The sequence below is a fragment of the Lagenorhynchus albirostris genome, chromosome 14, assembly GCF_949774975.1.
Source record: "Lagenorhynchus albirostris chromosome 14, mLagAlb1.1, whole genome shotgun sequence".
Lineage (NCBI taxonomy): Eukaryota > Metazoa > Chordata > Mammalia > Artiodactyla > Delphinidae > Lagenorhynchus > Lagenorhynchus albirostris.
In genome coordinates this window covers 70,367,240-70,386,047 of record NC_083108.1, presented here as the reverse complement: position 1 = coordinate 70,386,047, position 18,808 = coordinate 70,367,240, and the positions used below count along the sequence as shown (strand labels likewise).

Below are 18,808 nucleotides of genomic sequence, written 5' to 3'. Positions count from 1 at the left end.
GGCACGAACCCGTGTCCCCTGCATCGGCAGGCGGACTCTCAACCACTGTGCCACCAGGGAAGCCCCATGGTGTACTACTTTTGAAGTGATGTTTTGTATGAGCAGATAGCAATGATATAAACCCCTCTTCCCAGAAACTATACTCTGCTCCTAAGTTTTCCAGATTTTTGGTACTGTGAGTTCTTTTTTCTAACTCTCCTCACAGAGAGTTTTAACGATTGTAGCTGTTAAGTATTTTACTTGGGAAAATTTTAGCTCTAAGAAAATAACAGTGTTTAAATAATACAAAGCGCAGCCAAGGGGAATCCCCTGGCGGACCAGTGGTTAGAACTCTGTACTTTCACTGCTGAGGGCCTGGGTTCAATCCCTGGTGAGGGAACTAAGATCCCACAAGCTGAGTGGTGCGGCCAAAAATAAATAAATAAATAAAAGAGCAGGCAAGGCAAGTTTAGTGAATGATGTTGATTCAACACTGTCCCTTATCTGCAAACACAGATGCAAAAACTGGCGAATTCAGACAGTGGCGCTGCCTGACTGGTTCTTCCAGAGTCTGGGAGAGGGAAAGATCTTGCAGGAGGAGCATCTTATTTGCCTTTACCTAGATGTTCTGATTGGTCCCAAATGATGAAGTTTAAATGGACACTTTTCCCTTTTCTCAAATCAGTCTTAAACTCCTGTGGAAATCAACAAAAATAAACTCCCTTTTTTTTTTTTTTTTTTTTTTTTGCGGTACACGGGCCTCTCAGCACTGTGGCCTCTCCTGTTGCGGAGCACAGCCTCCGGACGCGCAGGCTCAGTGGCCATGGCTCACGGGCCCAGCCAGTCCGTGGCACGTGGGACCCTCCCAGACCTGGGCACGAACCCGCGTCCCCTGCATCGGCAGGCGGACTCTCAACCACTGCGCCACCAGGGAAGCCCTAAACTCCCTATTTTACCCATTTTTGCTTCTGTTGTAAATTTTCCTATTGCAGTTTTTGCCTTGAAATAAAAGTAGAAGTGATGTGGTTGGTGATGGGAGTGCATTCCCCAGGACTCTGGTCCTACTCAGTCATTCAGCAAGACTTCTTGTTATTTCCATTCTGTACAGATTGTGTCTGGGCCATTGGCCAAGTGGGTATTATAACCTTGGCACATCGGAACCCAACTCTCACTTCTTGATTTTCTCAAAACCAATGTTGTTCTCAGTGTCATGGTTCATTTAGGGATGTCCTGACTCTCTGCATCCTGCCCCTTGGGGTGTTGGATCAGTGGCTTCTGCAGGGGGTTTGCTGCTCTGCAGCTGCTGCAGAATCTCAGACTCTCCCTGTCTCTTTAGATCAGCTCTTTCCTTAATTCTGCCTTTGGAATTGGTTTCCTCTACATTTTAAAAATGCGGCGTTTGGGGGGAATAGCCGTTTTTATTGCTGTAACTCTAGTGCCTAACCTGGTAGCAAGTTCACGATGGGTGATTAAAACAGGGAGGCAGTGTCTGGAAGCACTTTGTGTTTGCATTAAATTTGCGCTGTGTTTGAGAAATAAAACCGTCAAATAAATGTACTTTTAAATGACTACTTGAGAGAAACCCACTCTTAACTTTCCTCGCTTTTTTTCTTGTTAGAACTGTTCTCTTGAGCTGTCCTTTTTCCATATTTAGAAATTCACATGGGAAAAGGATGCCAGTGATATAGTCATTCCTGAATGGATGCTTAAAGTTGTTTTTTCCAGAACCATGTTGGGTTTTCACCGATTGATTCACTTTTTCATCTGGAAGCCCTAGAGACCAATTGTGGTTTTTTTCCTTTCTTTCAAAACAAAACAAGACAAAACATTGCCATAGTAATGTGTTGTCCACATAGAAAATTCCAGGAATACACAGTATTATTTTTAAAAAAAGAAAAGAAAAAATCAGGAGGAGAGGGGATAGCTTGTAGTGGCTGCCGTGCTGAGATGCCCACTCAGGGCACAGCAGAGGGTGTTTGATGCCACTTTTCCTCTCTACTCACCACATACGTTTTTGGAAGAACCGAGTGGTATGAGAGTCCTAGCCGCAGCCACGGAACAGAGAGAAGCTGACGGACCAGCCTGGAAATCAGAGCCGATCTCATTTGTGCTAATTGGCCCGGGCATGAACTGGAGCTTTCACACATATGATATCTTGGATATAAACAGCCCTGCAGTTGGGTACAGGGCTGAATTAATTTGAAGACAAATTAATTTCATTCCATAGAATCTTGCTGTCCAGACTTGAAATTACATGTTGGGGTCATAGGGGTCACAGTTCCAGCAAGAAAAATAATCATGAACGTATAGTAGATCCTTTTTTTGCCAAGTGCTGTTTTAAGCGTTTATGTGGTGATTATATTTAACCATTGTTAACAGCACAGTGAGGCAGGAGTGTGTCCCATTTTACCACTCAGGAAACGCAGGCCCAAGGGGTGACAGTTTTGTCAAAGGTCACCCCGTTTGCGGTAGTTCACATTCGGGTAGTGCTTGGGGGTGCAGAATGTATCAGCTCATTTGACCTTTGCATTTACCCCTGAGGAGGCAGAGCCGCTGCTGTCCTCCATATGGAACAAGGAAATCAAGGCTCCCGGAAGTGAGGCCCCTTCTTAATGCTGACACATCCAGTTAGTGTCCCAGCTCTGGTGGAGACCGTGTCTTCTGATGCTCCAGGCCAGCATCCTTTCCACCACACCAGGCTGCATCCCAGGTTATGCACAAGAAAACTAAACAGGGACTGAATGGGACTTCTGCAACCTCTCCAGTCCAAACTGGAAGGCCGTTGCCGGCTGCAGCAGAGAGCCCTACAGAGGGCAGAGAGCCGCGTACTGACAGGCCTGTGAGCAGGGCCAGCAGGCCCGAAGCAGGGCTGTGTCCTCTTCGTGTGGAAGGACTTACAGATGTGCCGGCCCTTCCCCACAGGCCGCCTTTCTCCCCACAGAGGCCGGAATGCCACTGTCTTTGCATTTCATCGTACAGGCTTTTCTGGTCACTCTCCCCTGCCTCTGGGAATCCTCATGCCGGTGTTATCTTTCTTACTCTGGTGACTTTTTCCTGTCAGCCCCTCAGCCAGCCTCTTTGGAGCATCAGCTCTTTAGAAAATTGCTCTCTGCATCTGTGTTTTTTATTTTGAAACTGGATCGTTGATTTCCTTCCTTCCTTCTCCCTTTCCATCTCTTTTTTTTCTTTATAAATTTATTTATTTATTTTTGGCTGTTTCGGGTCTTCGTTGCTGCACTCAGGCTTTCTCTAGTTGCGGCGAGCGGGGGCTACTCTTCGTTGTGGTTCGCGGGCTTCTCATTACAGTGGCTTATCTTGTTGCAGAGCATAGGCTCTAGGCACACAGGCTTCAGTAGTTGTGGCTCGTGGGCTCCAGAGCACAGGCTCAGTAGTTGTGGTGCATGGGCTTAGCTGCTCCACGGCATGTGGGATCTTCCCGGACCAGGGCTTGAACCCTTGTCCCCTGCATTGGCAGGCGGATTCTTAATCACTGCACCACCACGGAAGTCCCATCTAAGTGCTTTAGATTCATGTTACCACATCGGTCTCCAGACAACCCCAGTGAGGGCAGGTTCATTATTACTCCCATTTTATTGGCGAGGAAACTCAAGGCCCAGATAGGTTAGGTGAATGTCCCCAAGGTCATACAGCTGATACGTAGCAGAATCAGGATATTCTTCACCCCTGCACCGTACTGGGGGCACAGACTGTGTGCCAGGCACTATTCCAGGACTTTCTTAACTCCGTCCTCACAGCAGCCCTAGGAAGCACAGGTACTGATGCTTCCCTGTGCAGTGATGTTGAACTGTTTGCTGAGGACCATCACAGTAAAAGGCCCGGGCAGGATTTGAACCAGGGTTCTTTGGCTCCAGAGCCCATTCTCCATCCAACTGCTTGTCTTTGCTGTCTTTTTGACTTTCGGCCTCATAGACAGCTCTGCTTTGTTAGACCGTAAACCCTTTGAGAGCGGGACCTGGGTTTAGTTGTCCTTCCCCACTTGCCTGGTAATGGGCCTGCGTTACAGTGGCTACTCAAGAAAAGTGCTGCACAAGTGAGTAACCGAGGTAGTGAGATGGGTTAGGTGCCTGGATGAAATACATAAGCCTCATTGAGGGAACCATGGAACCTGCCAAAAGTGAGATAAAGAAAGGGACAGAGAGTTTCCTCATTTTTTAAATTATATAATAAACGTTTTGTTCCATCATTAACATCTCCTCGCCATCCAAGGAAAAGATGCATGGAGAAGCTAGAGAAAGGAAAAGATTAAGTGCCATTATAAGCTCTCATGTTTAAGACAGGAAATGCTGCTTATATCCAAAGCCTCCCATCACTCCACGCCTCATTAGGGATTTAGAAAACACACTGCTTAATCTCGGTCATTCAGGCAGTGAAGGTTTTACTATCCTTGTGGGAAAACCCAGCAGCCCGTGGTCACAGTGCCCCCTGGAGACGGCAGGTGGAATTACCACGCTTTCCGTCCTAAGCGTGAGTCGGAATTCATATTGCAAAATGCATTTCCTGTTGAGTCTCTGAAGTCTCGTTTCATAATTGTTTCTCTGCCGACTTCGTGCTTTGATTAAACCAGTAGTTGTTTTCTGTTCCTTCTATTCACAGTTTCAGTCCTGCTTTACATTCAAATAGCCAAGTTCAATGTGGAGCAGTTTTACTGTTCATAAACCCTTGAATAAAAATAGGTGAAAGCAAACAGATAGCTCTGGAGGGTAACAGATGCCCACGCTCGGAGTCTGTTATGTTTGGTGGAGAGAGGCAGTGGTCTGGGTGAGGGGTTGGGAGAGGCAAGGTAGGTTCCCTTTGCCTTCCATGCTTGTTCATATCTGCCGTGTTTAAAATCTGCTGAAAGATGAGCGTGCAGGGGAAATTGGGTGACGTCCTAAACTTATGCCCTCAGAAGGCAGGTTTATGAACGATCGCTTAATTCACAACTTTCCTGCAGTCCTCAGACTGGCAACATTTTTGTTCTGATTTTTTTCAGGACGACAGAACCGAGCTGAACCTTAACCACTCCTAATTCAGACTCTGCCTTTCCACCAAGTAGTCAAAAACAGACAGTTGTTTGTCTCCTTCTTAAAAATCCCCAACAAGGGAAAATTCTGTTTCTCACTTGTTCCACTGTTGAGTATGATTTTTCCCCCTGGCAAGTTCTAAATTTGTTATGAACTAGTTCCATAAGATCTTTTTTGGTAGAAGATTTACTCATTTTAATCTTCATACAGAAGAAGATAATTGTTTTAAACTTTAGCCTGTTCACAAACTTAAATGTTACTTAATATCTGGTTTTAACAGCTTTATTGAGGTATAAGTCACATACAGCTTACCCATTTAAAGTGTACAATTCAGTGGTCTTTAGTATATTCCTAGATATGTACCACCATCACCACAGACAATTTTAGAATGTTTTCACCACCTCAAAAAGAACCCCCCCAAAAACAGAAACCCCGTATTCTTTACCTATTGCACCCCTCCCCCACCCCCAGCACTAAGCAACCACTAATCTATTCTCTGTCTCTATAGATTTTCCTTTCTGGACGTCTCATGTACATGAATCCTACAATATGCAGACTGTCATCACTGGCTTCTTTACTTAACCTAACATTATCAAGCTTCATCCATGTTGTAGTGTGTGTCAGTACTTAATCCCTTTCTGTGGTCATATATTCCTTCATGTATCACATTTTGTGTATCCATTTATCAGTTGCTGGACATTTGGGTTGTTTACACCTTTTGGCTGTTATGAATAATGCTGCTATAAAATTTGTGTACAGGTTTTAGTGTGGACGTATATTTTCATTTCTCTTGGGTAGGTACCTAGGAGTAGAATTGCTGGGTCATAGGTAACTCTGTGTTTGATCATTTGAGGAACTTCCAAACTGTTGCCCAAAGTGGCTGCACTATTTTTCATTCCCACCAGCAGTGTATGAGGGCTCTGAATTCTCTATACCCTCGCCAGTGCTTGTTGCTATCTGTCTTTTTGATTCCAAACTCCTAGTGGATATGAAGTGATGTTTTATTGTGGTTTTGATGTGCACTTCCCTGATGGCTAATAATGTTGAGCAGCTCTTCATGTGTTTTTTTTGCTCTTCATATATCGTCCTTGAAGAAACATCTAGATTCCTTGCTCATTTAAAAAATTTGGTTATTTTCCTTTTATTGTTGAGTTGTAAGAGTTCTTTAAATATTCGAGATAAAAGTCCCTTTTCGGGGGCTTCCCTGGTGGCGCAGTGGTTGAGAGTCCGCCTGCCGATGCAGGGGACACAGGTTCGTGCCCCGGTCCGGGAAGATCCCACATGCCGCGGAGCGGCTGGGCCCGTGAGCCATGGCCGCTGAGCCTGCGCGTCCGGATCCTGTGCTCCGCAACGGAAGAGGCCACGACAGTGAGAGGCCCGCGTACCTCAAAAAAAAAAAAAAAGTCCCTTTTCGGATAGATATATGACTTGCAAATTATTTTCTCTCATTCTGTGGGTTGTCTTATCACTTTCTTGACAGTGTTCTCTGAAGCACAAAAGTTTTAAATTTTGATGAAGTCCAATTAATGTTTTTCTTTTGTAAGAAGATTTCTTTAGTACATGTTACAAAGCTATTAGCTATCTTTTCATTTTCTCAATGTAGAATTATAGAAAATATGATGTTTGAAAAACTGCACCACCCCCCAAGAAGGTTTGGTGGATGGAGTTTGCTTTCCCCTCAAGAATCATGGACTTAGCTAGGGGTTTTCACTCCAATGCGTCTCTTCATGGGTGCTTCAGTCATTTTGTATTTTTCTTTCAATTTTTTGGTATGCTTCTAACTGGAGAGTTTTGAACTTAACAGGGAATTTATTTTGTTTTATTTTTAAAATTTTTTTTGCGGTATGCAGGCCTCTCGCTGTTGTGGCCTTTCCCGTTGCACGGAGCACAGGCTCCGGACGCGAAGGCTCAGCGGCCCTGGCTCACGGACCCAGCCACTCCGCGGCATATGGGATCTTCCCGGACTGGGGCACGAACCAGTGTCCCCTGCATTGGCAGGTGGACTCTCAACCACTGCGCCACCAGGAAGCCCCATTAACAGGGAATTTAAAATAAAATCTCTACTAGTAGTAAATAAAAGCAGAGAGGTCTAACATTTTTAGACCTTATGGATATTCTGCTCTTTGCTCTCCTACTGCATTTGAAAAACAGCTGTACGTGTTTCACCACATTCTGCCTTTCATCCAAAGACCACTGTATGTTCCGTTTATGCAGAGCAAGGCTTCACACTGGATGGTCACAGTAAATGTGATAACGAAAGCCGACCACTTTCATGTGGATGACCTTTCTTCCTTTGCCAACAGGTATGGCAGATCCCAGAAAACGGACTCACCCTTTCCCTGACTGAGCCCGTGGTCATTTTAGAAGGCCACTCAAAGAGAGTCGGCATCGTGGCCTGGCACCCGACGGCCCGCAACGTGCTTCTCAGTGCAGGTAGGAGCCGAGCTGACCTCTGCTTTCTCCTTGCCCTCACTTCTCGTGGCCTCTGTGTGGAGGGAACAGCAGATGCATGCTGACTGTGCTGGCAGTTGTGAAGCAGATCATTGGAACCCACGACAGGCTGCCTAAATGTGGGAGTTCCCCAACACCCGTGTGCGTGTGTGTGTGTCGAGGCCACTTGGGCAAAGCCAATGGAAGCTGTGGACTTCCTGCCTAGAATTAGGAACAGACACATGCTTACTTATATAATCACATTTCAGCAGAGTCGTGGTTCCTACTGGGGCCCTCCATGCCTCCATGGCCCTCAGTTGTAGTTATTCCTGATGTAGTAGAAGGAGCCCGAGTAGGAGCCAGGAGCCCTGGGTTCCAGCTTTGGTGTTGCTGCCAACTTTGGGGTGATCCTGTTAGTCAAATACCCTCCTTCCTTTTAAAAAATACTTTCATCTTTCTCCTTATACTTGTAGTCCACGTGTACTGTGGAGAATATATGTAAACAAAAGGGAGAAAAGCAAAATCATTTACAATCCCACCACCCGGAGGAAACATCGTTATTACCCTTCTGATGTTTCTTTCCAGAGATATTTCTGTGCCCATAAACAATTTTACATACAAAGATGGGTTCAGACACTTTACATGTGACCTGCTTTCTGCACTTGCTGGTACACTGTGGTCCTTTTCAGGTGCCATTACATGTTGTATGATATTTTTAATGACTCCATTAATAGTCCATTGTCTGGATACCTGTTTATTTAGTCAGTCCCCTATTTTTGGACACTGAGGTTGTTTCCGATTTTTCACTGTTAAACAGCACTGCAGTGAACCCTGTGACCAAGTCCTAGTGTTCCTATTGGTTTCCCACTTGTGTAGTTTCCAAGTTTCATCTTAAAGAAATCTTTTTCTTTGTCTAAAATCTGAGATTTTATCTGCTTTTATAGAAGCAATACAAAGGACAGGAAGGAGCTTTGTGGGGTGATGGAAATGTTGATCTTGACTCTGATGATGGCTACACGAATATGTACATGTATCAGAACTTAACCAATGTATACTTAAAATAGGTGCATTGTATTTCATGCAAACTATACCTTAATAAGATTGGCTTAGTAAAAAAGCAGTGCTAATGTTAGCGGTAGAATTTTAAAGATCTTTCTCCTCACCAGTAAAAAGGAGAGGAGCAGTTCAGTTTTTAACTGGGTATGAAAGGTATTTGTGACGTAGTGAGTTAAGTTAAAAATCTAATGCCTGGTACCTATTGAAACCAAGAACTACTTTAAAAAAAAAAAAGTAAGACTCTCTTTTTTTAAATCACAATTGACTATAACTGGGAAGCCTTCCAGTGTTCTACTCAGAACCTCAGTCTGATAAGGAGAGAAAACAAATCCAAAGGTGGAATTCCCTCATGGAAAATACCCTATTGGCCGCCTCATCAATACCCTAGAGGTCAAATCTAGGGTATCGTCAGCAGACTGAGCCCAGTCTCCCTTTTACACGCAGAGGAGGATGGTTGATTGCAGCATTGTGCATAGTTTTGCATAGTTTAAGACTACGTGATCCATCCACAGTGGCTGAAGTTACTCATTTGCCTATGATGAACGAGGCAGAGGATGGGTTAAATCTCCATCGCAGAGTTTAGCTCCAACTTTTCATACTGTCTGTCGTACAGTTTTTTTCACCCATTTCCTACTTCTGACCCTAGGTAACGTAGGTGTCCTAGTTATTAGTGGCTCATTTTTCTAAGTGCTTGCAGAATTGGCTTATTGACAAGAATCCATCTTGAGGATGTCCGTCCCTTATTTTGCTTCATCCTTGAGTTAATGTCCTGGAAGCAGCAAATGGTGCCTCTTTTTAAAGGGGCCTCGGGGACTTGGGGCCAGCCCTGGAGGGAAGGGAGGATGGAGCTGAAGAGCTGAGGGGCTGTGGCTCAGTGGACCTGTGGCCTCTTTGGGGATCAGGTTCTGAATTCACGTGCCTGTTTGACGACAGTTGACGACAGTTTGTGCTTCTCAAATCAGGCCAGTCTTGGCCTATTTTTCTCTCCTTTTAAAGATAAAGATCTGCTGTGAGCAGATGGCTAGGCATTTCCCTTCACTTGTCATTTCCATGCTTTTGTGCAAGAGCATGTCTTAACAGCATGGTTGATGGGAATAACCTGCCATCCAGTCTTTGTCTTGAGCCTCCTAAACCACCATTTAAACCCTTTATTTTTAGTTCCTCTGGAAAAAAAAGAAGCTGTATTCGTTCTGATGCTTGTTTTACTAGAAAAGGAAACTTAAGATCACTCAGGGTCCACCAGCCCAGTTAACTCTTAAAAAAAACCATAGGGTTCTATTTTTCTGTTGTTCTTTGGTTGGTTGGTGTTTTTGTTTGTTTCACATGAGCCCAAACTTCACAAGCTGTATTTTTCCTTTAATGTGTTTCTTTTACACAAATTTCTTTTTTTCTTGGTCGCATCAGTTTTTGACTGCCAGTAAGTAAGCCTTCTTATAATTAGCATCTCCATTTCAATACATAGGTGTGTTTATCCTCCCTGTATTTGTATCGATAGTTTTCACAAATGTGTTGTTGTGCAGGCGTTTCTTATCCCTGCTTGCTTTCAGGCTGTGATAACACCATCATCATCTGGAACGTGGGGACGGGGGAAGCCCTTTTAAACCTGGACGATATACATTCGGACATGATTTACAATGTGAGCTGGAACCGGAACGGCAGTCTGATCTGCACAGCCTCCAAAGACAAGAAAGTGAGAGTAATCGATCCTAGGAAACAGGAGATTGTTGCTGTAAGTATTCTTAGGACAAAAGCCCCAGTATGTGTAGCGCTTTAGGGAGTGAGAACTTTCTGCGTTTTAAGGCAGACCACAGGGGCTGGGACTGCCAGTCCGTGGACCTTTGCTGTGTGCAGACGCCAAACTGTGAATCAGAAGAGTCTCGGCCAGGCTTCTGTCTCCCAGTTGCCCTTCTCTCCAGAGCTGTGCATTTCTAGCTTTTACCCAAGCCTTCCCTCTCACTTGGCGACCATTTCTCACAAAGAAACAAAGTTTTTTTTATCAGTTTGCTTAAGAATGTGCACGTCTAGAGCAGCTAACCCACAGCGTTTACTGCATGCTGGCTTAGGACTGCAGGTGGATCTGTTGATTCCCTCCGCTGCTCCCCAGTCGGTCTTTAAAGGGCCTGACAAGATGCCATGGGTTCTCTCCACAGCTCAGCGTCCCCGTTTCTGCCACCTGAGCTAGGCCTCCACAGAATCACACATCACAGCAAAAGATGGACACTCGGGCCTTTAGTCAGGTTGATACTGCAAGTGTCGAATCCAGAGGTGCCTCACTTCCACCCCACTCTGCCTCGTCACGGCCCTTCTCTGAGAAGGTGGCTCTTGGCCAGTGATAATTCCCAAGAGTCGGGTGACAGGCATGGCTGGTGCTTATCAAGGCCCCACACCCCGTGCTTTCTCCACTAGAACCTTCCAAGGGGTGGGGCTGGTGGGCTCCCGCTGAAGAGATGAGGCTAAGGAACGGGTTAGCCAGACTCCACTTTCTGTCCTGTGAAATTGCGAGATGCTGTAGCGACCGTCCACCTTCAGGTTATCATCATACTCTTGAGAAACAAAGGCTTGGCAGAGCTGTTTCGTGTGTTTTGTGTTTGCAGAGCCTGGACTTGGGTTGGTGGCAGGGGCTGGTGGAAGGACTGAGGCCTTTCAGTCCAGACCTGGCGCGATTGCTCGCTCACCAGCCGAGGGGCCTTGGCCAGATCCCTTGGTGTCGCTTTGTTTCCTCCTCCTTCAGGGAGGGGAGGTGGCCAGTACTGACACGCTCGTGCACGTACGTGCACACGCACACACACACACCTTTGACGTGAGTGCCATGTGGGGTGGCGGGGTTCACTGTCTGAGCCCCCGCTCTCCCCCACTTTTCCTTCCTGCAGTCTGACTGTGTAAGCTGCCTCTTTGCTCTCTCGCCCAGGAGAAGGAGAAAGCACATGAAGGAGCCCGACCCATGAGGGCCATCTTTCTGGCTGACGGCAACGTCTTTACCACTGGTTTCAGCCGCATGAGCGAGCGGCAGCTGGCCCTCTGGAACCCGGTACGCCCCTTCCCAGCCCTGCCACCCCTTCCCCAGCCTCGAGTTTTCTCTTTTCTGAGCGGGCCTTTGGGTTGGTCAGTAGATGATAGGGTTCTCAGTGTCGTTTGCTGAACTCCTGCTTGTCTTAAGTTGGATGTGAAGTTCTCATCCTCACTGGAGACTTACTGTGAAATGTATTTTAAAAATGCATTCTTGATACTCCCAAGGAGTCTCTGTTGACTGTAGATTTTAGAAAGAATGCGTGAAGAATCCAGTGTTTTAGACTTGGGAAATAAGTTCTAAACTTAGTTAAAATATTTCCTAAAGAACATGATCAAATGTCTAAATCAAAATAGTCATGCTTGGGAAAATGTTCATGACAGCACAAGTGGGAAACACGTACTGAACTGCATATATGGTATGATCCCAATCTGTGTGTGCTTCTATGTTGGAAGGAAATAGGCCAAAATGGTAATTGTTTCTACCCCCCACTGGACCGTGGGATTACGGAATATGGGATGATTTTTATGTTTTTCCTTGTACCTTCTGATTTTTAAAAGAACATGAGTTTATTTTTGTAATGAGAAAAAAGTACTTTAAAAAAAGAAAGCAGTCACAAAGGAGATGGGCTCTCATCTCTGTCATGGGATCACACTGATGTGTGCATTATGTTGCCAAATCAACACAATTTTCAGTGAGTTGGATCTCATCTAGTATTCCTGTTGGTAATTACATGTATGAATATCATATGTGCATTGTTTAAACTTTCATTATTTTAGGGAAATGGCTAACTTAATTAGGGATGAAAAATGTATCATCTTATAAAAGTTCACCTTTTAAAAATGTGTGTGCGTGTGTGTGTATTTTTTTTTCCCAGAAAAATATGGAGGAACCAATTGCTCTTCATGAAATGGACACTAGCAATGGGGTGTTGCTACCTTTCTATGACCCCGACACCAGTATCATTTACTTATGTGGAAAGGTAAACAGTAGTTTTGCTGTTTGATCTTAAATTTAATCCTGTAAGAAGAAAAGTTTATCCTTCAGAGATTTAGTAGATGAGCAATTGTATAGAGAATAGTGCTCCATGGGTATAAGCTTTTGAGGGCCTCAGAGACTCTCCAGAGGGTTCTCGCTCCCGGAGTTCAGTGTTAAGGCCCGGGCCTTGCAATTACATGGCCTGACTCAAGTGTCAGGAGGTGACAGTCGTTACAGGAAGACCCCACACTGAACTCAGGACACCTTCCTGCTGCCTGATGATTTCTGCCTAACTAAAGTGTTGGTAGCTTTATTATCGTTACTGTTACTTCATTTTAGAAGGTAAAGACCTCAGTATTCCTCATTCTTCTGTAGGCTCAATTTCTCTTAGAATTTTTGTAGTTGAAATAAATGAATTAATACAAATGGAGCTGTTGATATGTTCCCTTCCCCAAACCTGTCAGATAGTCCCTTGCTGGGGATGAAGCTGGGGGTGTTTTACTTCTGTTCACAGTTGATGGAGTGGGCTGCAGACCTGCTTGACATTTTTATAGGTCAGTTATTTAGAAACTGAGATCTTGTCTGTTTCCTTGAAAGTCATTTTACTTGAGATGTTAACAGCTGCCATAGACTACATTGTTACCCAGATGTTACTAACACTGGGTGGAAAGTTACTGTGAGTATGTAGAAAACAAATAGTGTATGATTAACTTGTCTTCCATTGCTTTAGATAGTTACATCCTTGAAACAAATGGAAATATGAGAAAGGAGAGGGTTGTTAGGGCAGAGTACCGCCTAGCTATTCATCACTTCTTCTTACACACACATCTCTCCCCTCAGGCAGGATTGCCTTCATTGTTCAGGTTCATGTAACTGTGCAGACAGTTATTTACACTGAGAGAGGCTAGCACGTTCTTCAGGTCTTCAAAAAAATCTGACCATTCTAAGCCAAATTATCACAGAACTTGACGCATTGTAATGGGATAGCATTCTCCTCTGAAGTTAAAGGTTACTCACTAAAACTAATGTCTCTTCATTAGAAAAATCTTACTTCTTATTATCCGATTGTCTGGTGTTAGCGCCCTCAGGTCTGTGCCCGTGGAGGTATGCTGAAAAGTCAGTAATTGCCCGCTAGCCCCTCTTGGTCTGCTGTTTGTTTGTTGTGGCGCAGTTGTTGGGCGGAGGTGTCAACCTTTCTGCTCCGACTCTGACTTGGGGCCAGACTCAGTGCAGGAAAGTCAGAACCTTCAGGAGGAGGCAGAGGAGGCTGTTTAAAGGGCGAGCTAGCCTTGCACAAGCGAGGGCTTGCTCTGCCAGGAAGAGAAACCATCATGTGCTCGAGGCAAGCCTCCTAAGGGGAGGAAAGGTCAGCCAGCGTAGCGGAGTCCCAGTCAGTGCTGGGTGTATAGAGGAGAGAGACACCCACCTAAATCAGATATTTCGGCTAACGTGAAACGCAAACCTGTCTCCGATTCCTTGTAGGGTGACAGCAGTATCCGCTATTTTGAGATCACGAACGAATCCCCGTATGTCCACTACCTCAACACATTCAGCAGCAAGGAGCCTCAGAGGGGGATGGGTTACATGCCCAAGAGGGGACTCGATGTCAACAAATGTGAGATTGCCAGGTAAAGAATCGGTATCGGAAAGTGTTCAGCCTGCTTACGCCATTCGTGTCCACGCCTGAGTCTTTCTACCTGTGTGTGTGCAGTAGAATCGTAGAATTAGTATCTTGTTTCCTGCCTGTTCTTAGAAACGTGGAGTTTGAAAGCAAGAAGAAACTCTTCAAAATCATTTCATCCAGCTGTGCCCTCCCCATCCTTCAGATGATAAACTTGAAATGCAGCGGTTAAGAGGCTTCACTGGGGCGTATCACACCCTGATTTAAGTAGTGAAACCATCGTTGCTTGTCTTCAGGCTGCGACTGTGGCCAGTGTCCCCTGGGAGGCAACCAGGAAGAGCCTGTCCCTGGGATGGAAATGAGGGATGGTTTTTCTGCCCTGCAGAGGGACCAGCCAGGTTCCAAACCGGGTTGTGGAGCCCGCAGATCCGAAACTAGAGAAACAAAGTTCTACAGCGGGTGTTAGGTTAGCTTGGCTTAGGAAGCTTGGCTGTGTGTTGTAACTTCCGCCTCTCCGGACTACTCTGTGGAGTTTTTATAACGCTGCGTTTATATGGACATTTTTCTAAGCGTGCTGACCTGGTCACGCAAATAATTGACACTTACGTCTTTAAAAATATAAGAAATCTTTATGAGCCCTTTTTTTAATATTAATCACTGCACGGTTCTTTTTGTTTTTGTTTTTTTTATAATACCTTCAACTCTATACCTAGAGTAATGAAGGAAAGCTGTCACAGATAATTCTAAATTGTGGTTTAAATCAAACTAATCAAAATGTGGTTCAAAACAGATTGAATCTGAATTTCAAAATTACATTCAGGATTTGGGAACACATTTATTTTACTGTCATCTAAAAGTTTAAAAGACGTAGTCGGCCCTTTGTATTTGCGAGTTCCAAATCCAAGGATTGAGCATATTTGGAAACAAAAGTTCCAGAAAGTTCCGAAAAGCAAAACGAATTTGTGGCGCATGGGAAACCATTTACGTAGCATTTACTTTGTGTTTACAACTGTTCACATAGCATTTACGTTGTACTGGGTATTGTAAGTAATCTAGAATGACTTAGAATATAAAATGCTATGCCATGTTATGTAAGGGACTTGAGCATCCACAGATTTTGGTGTCCACAGCACCTCCTGGAACCCACCCCCCGCAGATACCGAGGGATGACTGTATAAGGAAGTCATTCAGGACGCCTCCTGGTTACTCAGTATTTCTGGGGCTTTGGTTACGTGTTGGGCGCTGTGCTAATCACACGGCCCGGATCCCCTTTCTCTTTGTACCCGTGCTGTGAGGCGGGTGCTGGTTTATCCCCCATGTGGATGAGGAGCTCGAGGCTGGGTCAGGTGGGCACATGCCCAGGGGTGGGGGGTGGAGCTGGCCATCCAGCCCAGGCCAGCCTTCCCACCACTGGGCCGACCGCACAGGTTTTGGGCTTGGTCTTCCTACTCTTCCCACACCCTGGATAATTCCAGATTTTTCTTGAGTGTTATGCATGATGTGGTTTGCTCGGATGCCAACATTTAATTCCTAGGATTGTCTTCGTTTCCTTTTTAAAAATCCTATTTACACTTAACGAAAGTTCAGCCACTTCACGTTGGCAGAAGACGTGGCATCCAGGTCATAGGTACTCTCTGAGACATGGGTGTTCACTGTCTCCTGGCTTGGTCATTGTCTTCTGGCTTGGTAATTTTCTCATAAGCGGCTCATTGTCGGTGGTGTTAATCATTTCCCCACAGTTGATTTGCCCCCGGGTAATTGGAACTTGACTGTCACCATGATGCATAGGCCTCTGTTCGGTCTCCTATCCGCTGTTCCCTAGCATAGCTCCTCTCAGCTTCTGTTTTCTCCTCTGTGAAATGGGAACGCTGAGTTCTACCTGCTCCCCACGATGCGTCCGATGAGGTGATGGGCAAACACAGAATGTACGAGTGAATTATTAAGCCTGTTACTTGGCCTCCTGTTTCACTTAATGCAACTTTGCCTTTATTTCTTCTTTGAAGATTCTTCAAACTTCACGAGAGAAAGTGTGAGCCTATTATCATGACTGTCCCCAGGAAGGTAAGTGCCCAGTTGTCTAGGCAATCCATGTTTTTAAAAGGTTTTAAAAATCCCAGAGCTCCCTTCTTTACCTGTGGATTTCTCCACTGTGTCTCGTGTAGTCTGACCTTTTCCAGGATGACCTGTACCCTGACACGGCGGGGCCCGAAGCGGCGCTGGAGGCGGAAGAGTGGTTCGAGGGGAGGAATGCAGATCCACTCCTCATCTCCCTGAAGCACGGATACATTCCCGGCAAAAACAGGGACCTCAAGGTGGTCAAGAAGAACATTCTGGACAGCAAGCCCACGGCAAACAAGAAGTGCGACCTGATCAGCGTCCCCAAGAAGACCGCAGACACGGCCAGCGTGGTAAGGACCGCAGGGCCTGGGGCGTGCTGGGCCGGCTCAGCCTGGCCCTCCCGAACACGCCTGCCAGCCTGGGCGTCTGCGGGCACTGTCCCCGCTGGACGGATGGGGTTCAGTAATGGTAACAGGCACTGTTTGTAGGAACCACCTTGATCACGTGACATTTATGAGTTTGACTCCTTTAGCTCTCTTTTTTATGATGACCAGGATAGAAGTCAGTCTGTTACCGATGCCGGGAAGATGAGGTCCCAGGAAGGAGGGAGTGGTGAGAGATTTTAGAAGTTGCTAAGTGTTTGAGTGGCAGAAGGATCTGGGGTGAGTGGGACTTAGAGGCAGAGATGATCCTGGGCATCTTGGCAAGAATTGTTTCAGGGGAGTGATGGAGACCAGAGGCTGACAGAGAAGACCCCTGTGGCCACGGGAGAGCAGGGTCGAGCCAGGGAGGAGAGGGGGCTGGTGTCGGCAGGCTGTAGAATGGAGTTCTGGGGGCCAGGAGGGGCCGGGAATTGTCGATGTGGGGGTGGCAGAGACAAGAGGCAAAGTGCCCTCAGGAGCTAGTGATTTGACTGTGACCGAGCAAGCCACATGAGGCACCACAGCTTTGGGGACTGCAGGGTTTCCTGCAGAAGAATCAGCTCCACGAGGGAGAAGCTCAGGCTCTTTAGAGGAGCAGGCAGGGCAAGGGATGTGGTTCCCAAGGACCTTTCTAGGAGCTGATAGGAGCTCAGTAGCCTCTGGCGGGTCACCCGTCACCCTGGTCACATAGAAGATGCTCCTGCTGGAGTTGGCTGATCGGGGTGGTTGGGATGTGGGGCAGCCTTGCAGGGATCAGTCTCTTCCTGCAGTTTAGTTGTGTCCCAGGAGTCTCCATCCAGGTAGGCGCACAGGTGGGGCCAGGAGCCGTGATACACTGTTGCTTTGCTGTGGGTGCCAGTTGGCGCAGCCAGCATTCCTGGCGTTCCTACAAGGCTCAGCCGGGCTGCGGCAGCCTGCCACTTCCAAAATGGGAGGCCACAGTTATACCCCGTGCGTTCCACCTGTGCTGAACGTTGCTGCTTTTTAGTCATCCTCTTCCCTCCCCTCTTTTTTCGTTTCCTTAGCAAAATGAAGCCAAATTGGATGAGATTTTGAAAGAGATCAAATCTATAAAAGACACAATCTGCAATCAAGATGAGCGTATTTCCAAGTTAGAACAGCAGATGGCAAAGATAGCAGCCTGAAGGCCCACCCCCACCCCGCAGACGGAGCAGGAACGCGCTCGTGGCTGGTAGTTGGTGTGGTCCCAGGGAGGGCGAGAGGGAGGCACTGCCCCTTGGAGACATTTCAGATCTGTCGACCAGCGATAGGCCACATTCCAGTAAGGACTCAACTCGTCTCCCAAATTTGCAGAAACAAAATGTGGTTTAAAAGCTGAGCTTTTTACCAGAAAGCTTTTTTTGATGTTTTAAGTGTTATGTGACTTGTGAACTTCTAAAAGACAAAAGTGCTACTTTGATAATCCCAGATATTCTGAATTTTAGAAAACCAACCAATTCTGATTCAGTGTCCTGCCCAAGTACCTTTGTTTTTTTTTGTTTTTGGTTTTTTTTTACAAACAGGGACCAATGCCACATTGCTTTTTATATTTCTTTTTTTTTTTAATGTTGCCAAAACCAAAAGTAGCTTTTTTTTCTTTGTATTTTGCTACTTTGCAGTATTTGTGTGTGGGGTTTTTTTTTCTCCTTAATTTGAAAGGGACAGCACTGTGTATGTTTATAAACTAAATGAAGATATTATTTTGTATAAACATTCATCTGAGAACAATCAGAGCAGTAGCCACTCTGTGCTGGCTTCTTTGCAGCACAAACCTGGTCATCTTAATGACTGTACAAAAGGAAGACTTGAAAAATCACGTGGATTCATATTCCCACCCCTCCCTTTCCATCGAGTCTTCTGATCAAAAAAAAGCTCATATCGAATCGTTTCCTTTCTCTTTTCTAGAAATTGGGTGGTTGTACCAGAATGGAACTTTGCTTCTTGGTTATCCTGTGCTTCAGATGATTATAATCGAACCTAAACTAGCATGTGTTTCTGCGATTTTGTTACACACATAGAATCTATTACCTTCATCACGTTAACGTCATGTTCCAGATTTTGGTCAGTACTTGACAAGGGTGTCCAGGACGAGGAGCCACACGTGCCGTGAGGTGTTCCTTCTTGTCCCTTTCAGCAGCTGGCCTGGCTCCCGAGTACCCTGGGATGGGGTGAGACAGACTAGGGAACCTGGAGGGAAGCGTTCACCCCACGTGATCCTCTGCTTTCCCGCATG

General features: G+C 45.8%; 1 protein-coding gene across 5 annotated transcripts in view; it reads left to right on the top strand.

Moving 5' to 3' along the window:
* Nucleotides 1-18,561, top strand: part of CORO1C (coronin 1C) — an 83,398-nt gene extending 64,837 nt beyond the window's left edge. For all 5 annotated transcript variants that reach the window (XM_060170333.1, XM_060170336.1, XM_060170335.1 and 2 more), the window contains 8 exons: nt 7,307-7,436; nt 10,037-10,218; nt 11,398-11,517; nt 12,374-12,478; nt 13,957-14,102; nt 16,099-16,156; nt 16,258-16,503; nt 17,601-18,561. In XM_060170333.1, the coding sequence (XP_060026316.1) occupies nt 7,307-7,436; nt 10,037-10,218; nt 11,398-11,517; nt 12,374-12,478; nt 13,957-14,102; nt 16,099-16,156; nt 16,258-16,503; nt 17,601-17,720 (1,107 nt within the window). In that variant the 3' untranslated portion in view covers nt 17,721-18,561. The remainder of the gene's footprint in view (nt 1-7,306; nt 7,437-10,036; nt 10,219-11,397; nt 11,518-12,373; nt 12,479-13,956; nt 14,103-16,098; nt 16,157-16,257; nt 16,504-17,600) is intronic.
* Nucleotides 18,562-18,808: the final 247 nt, after the last annotated feature.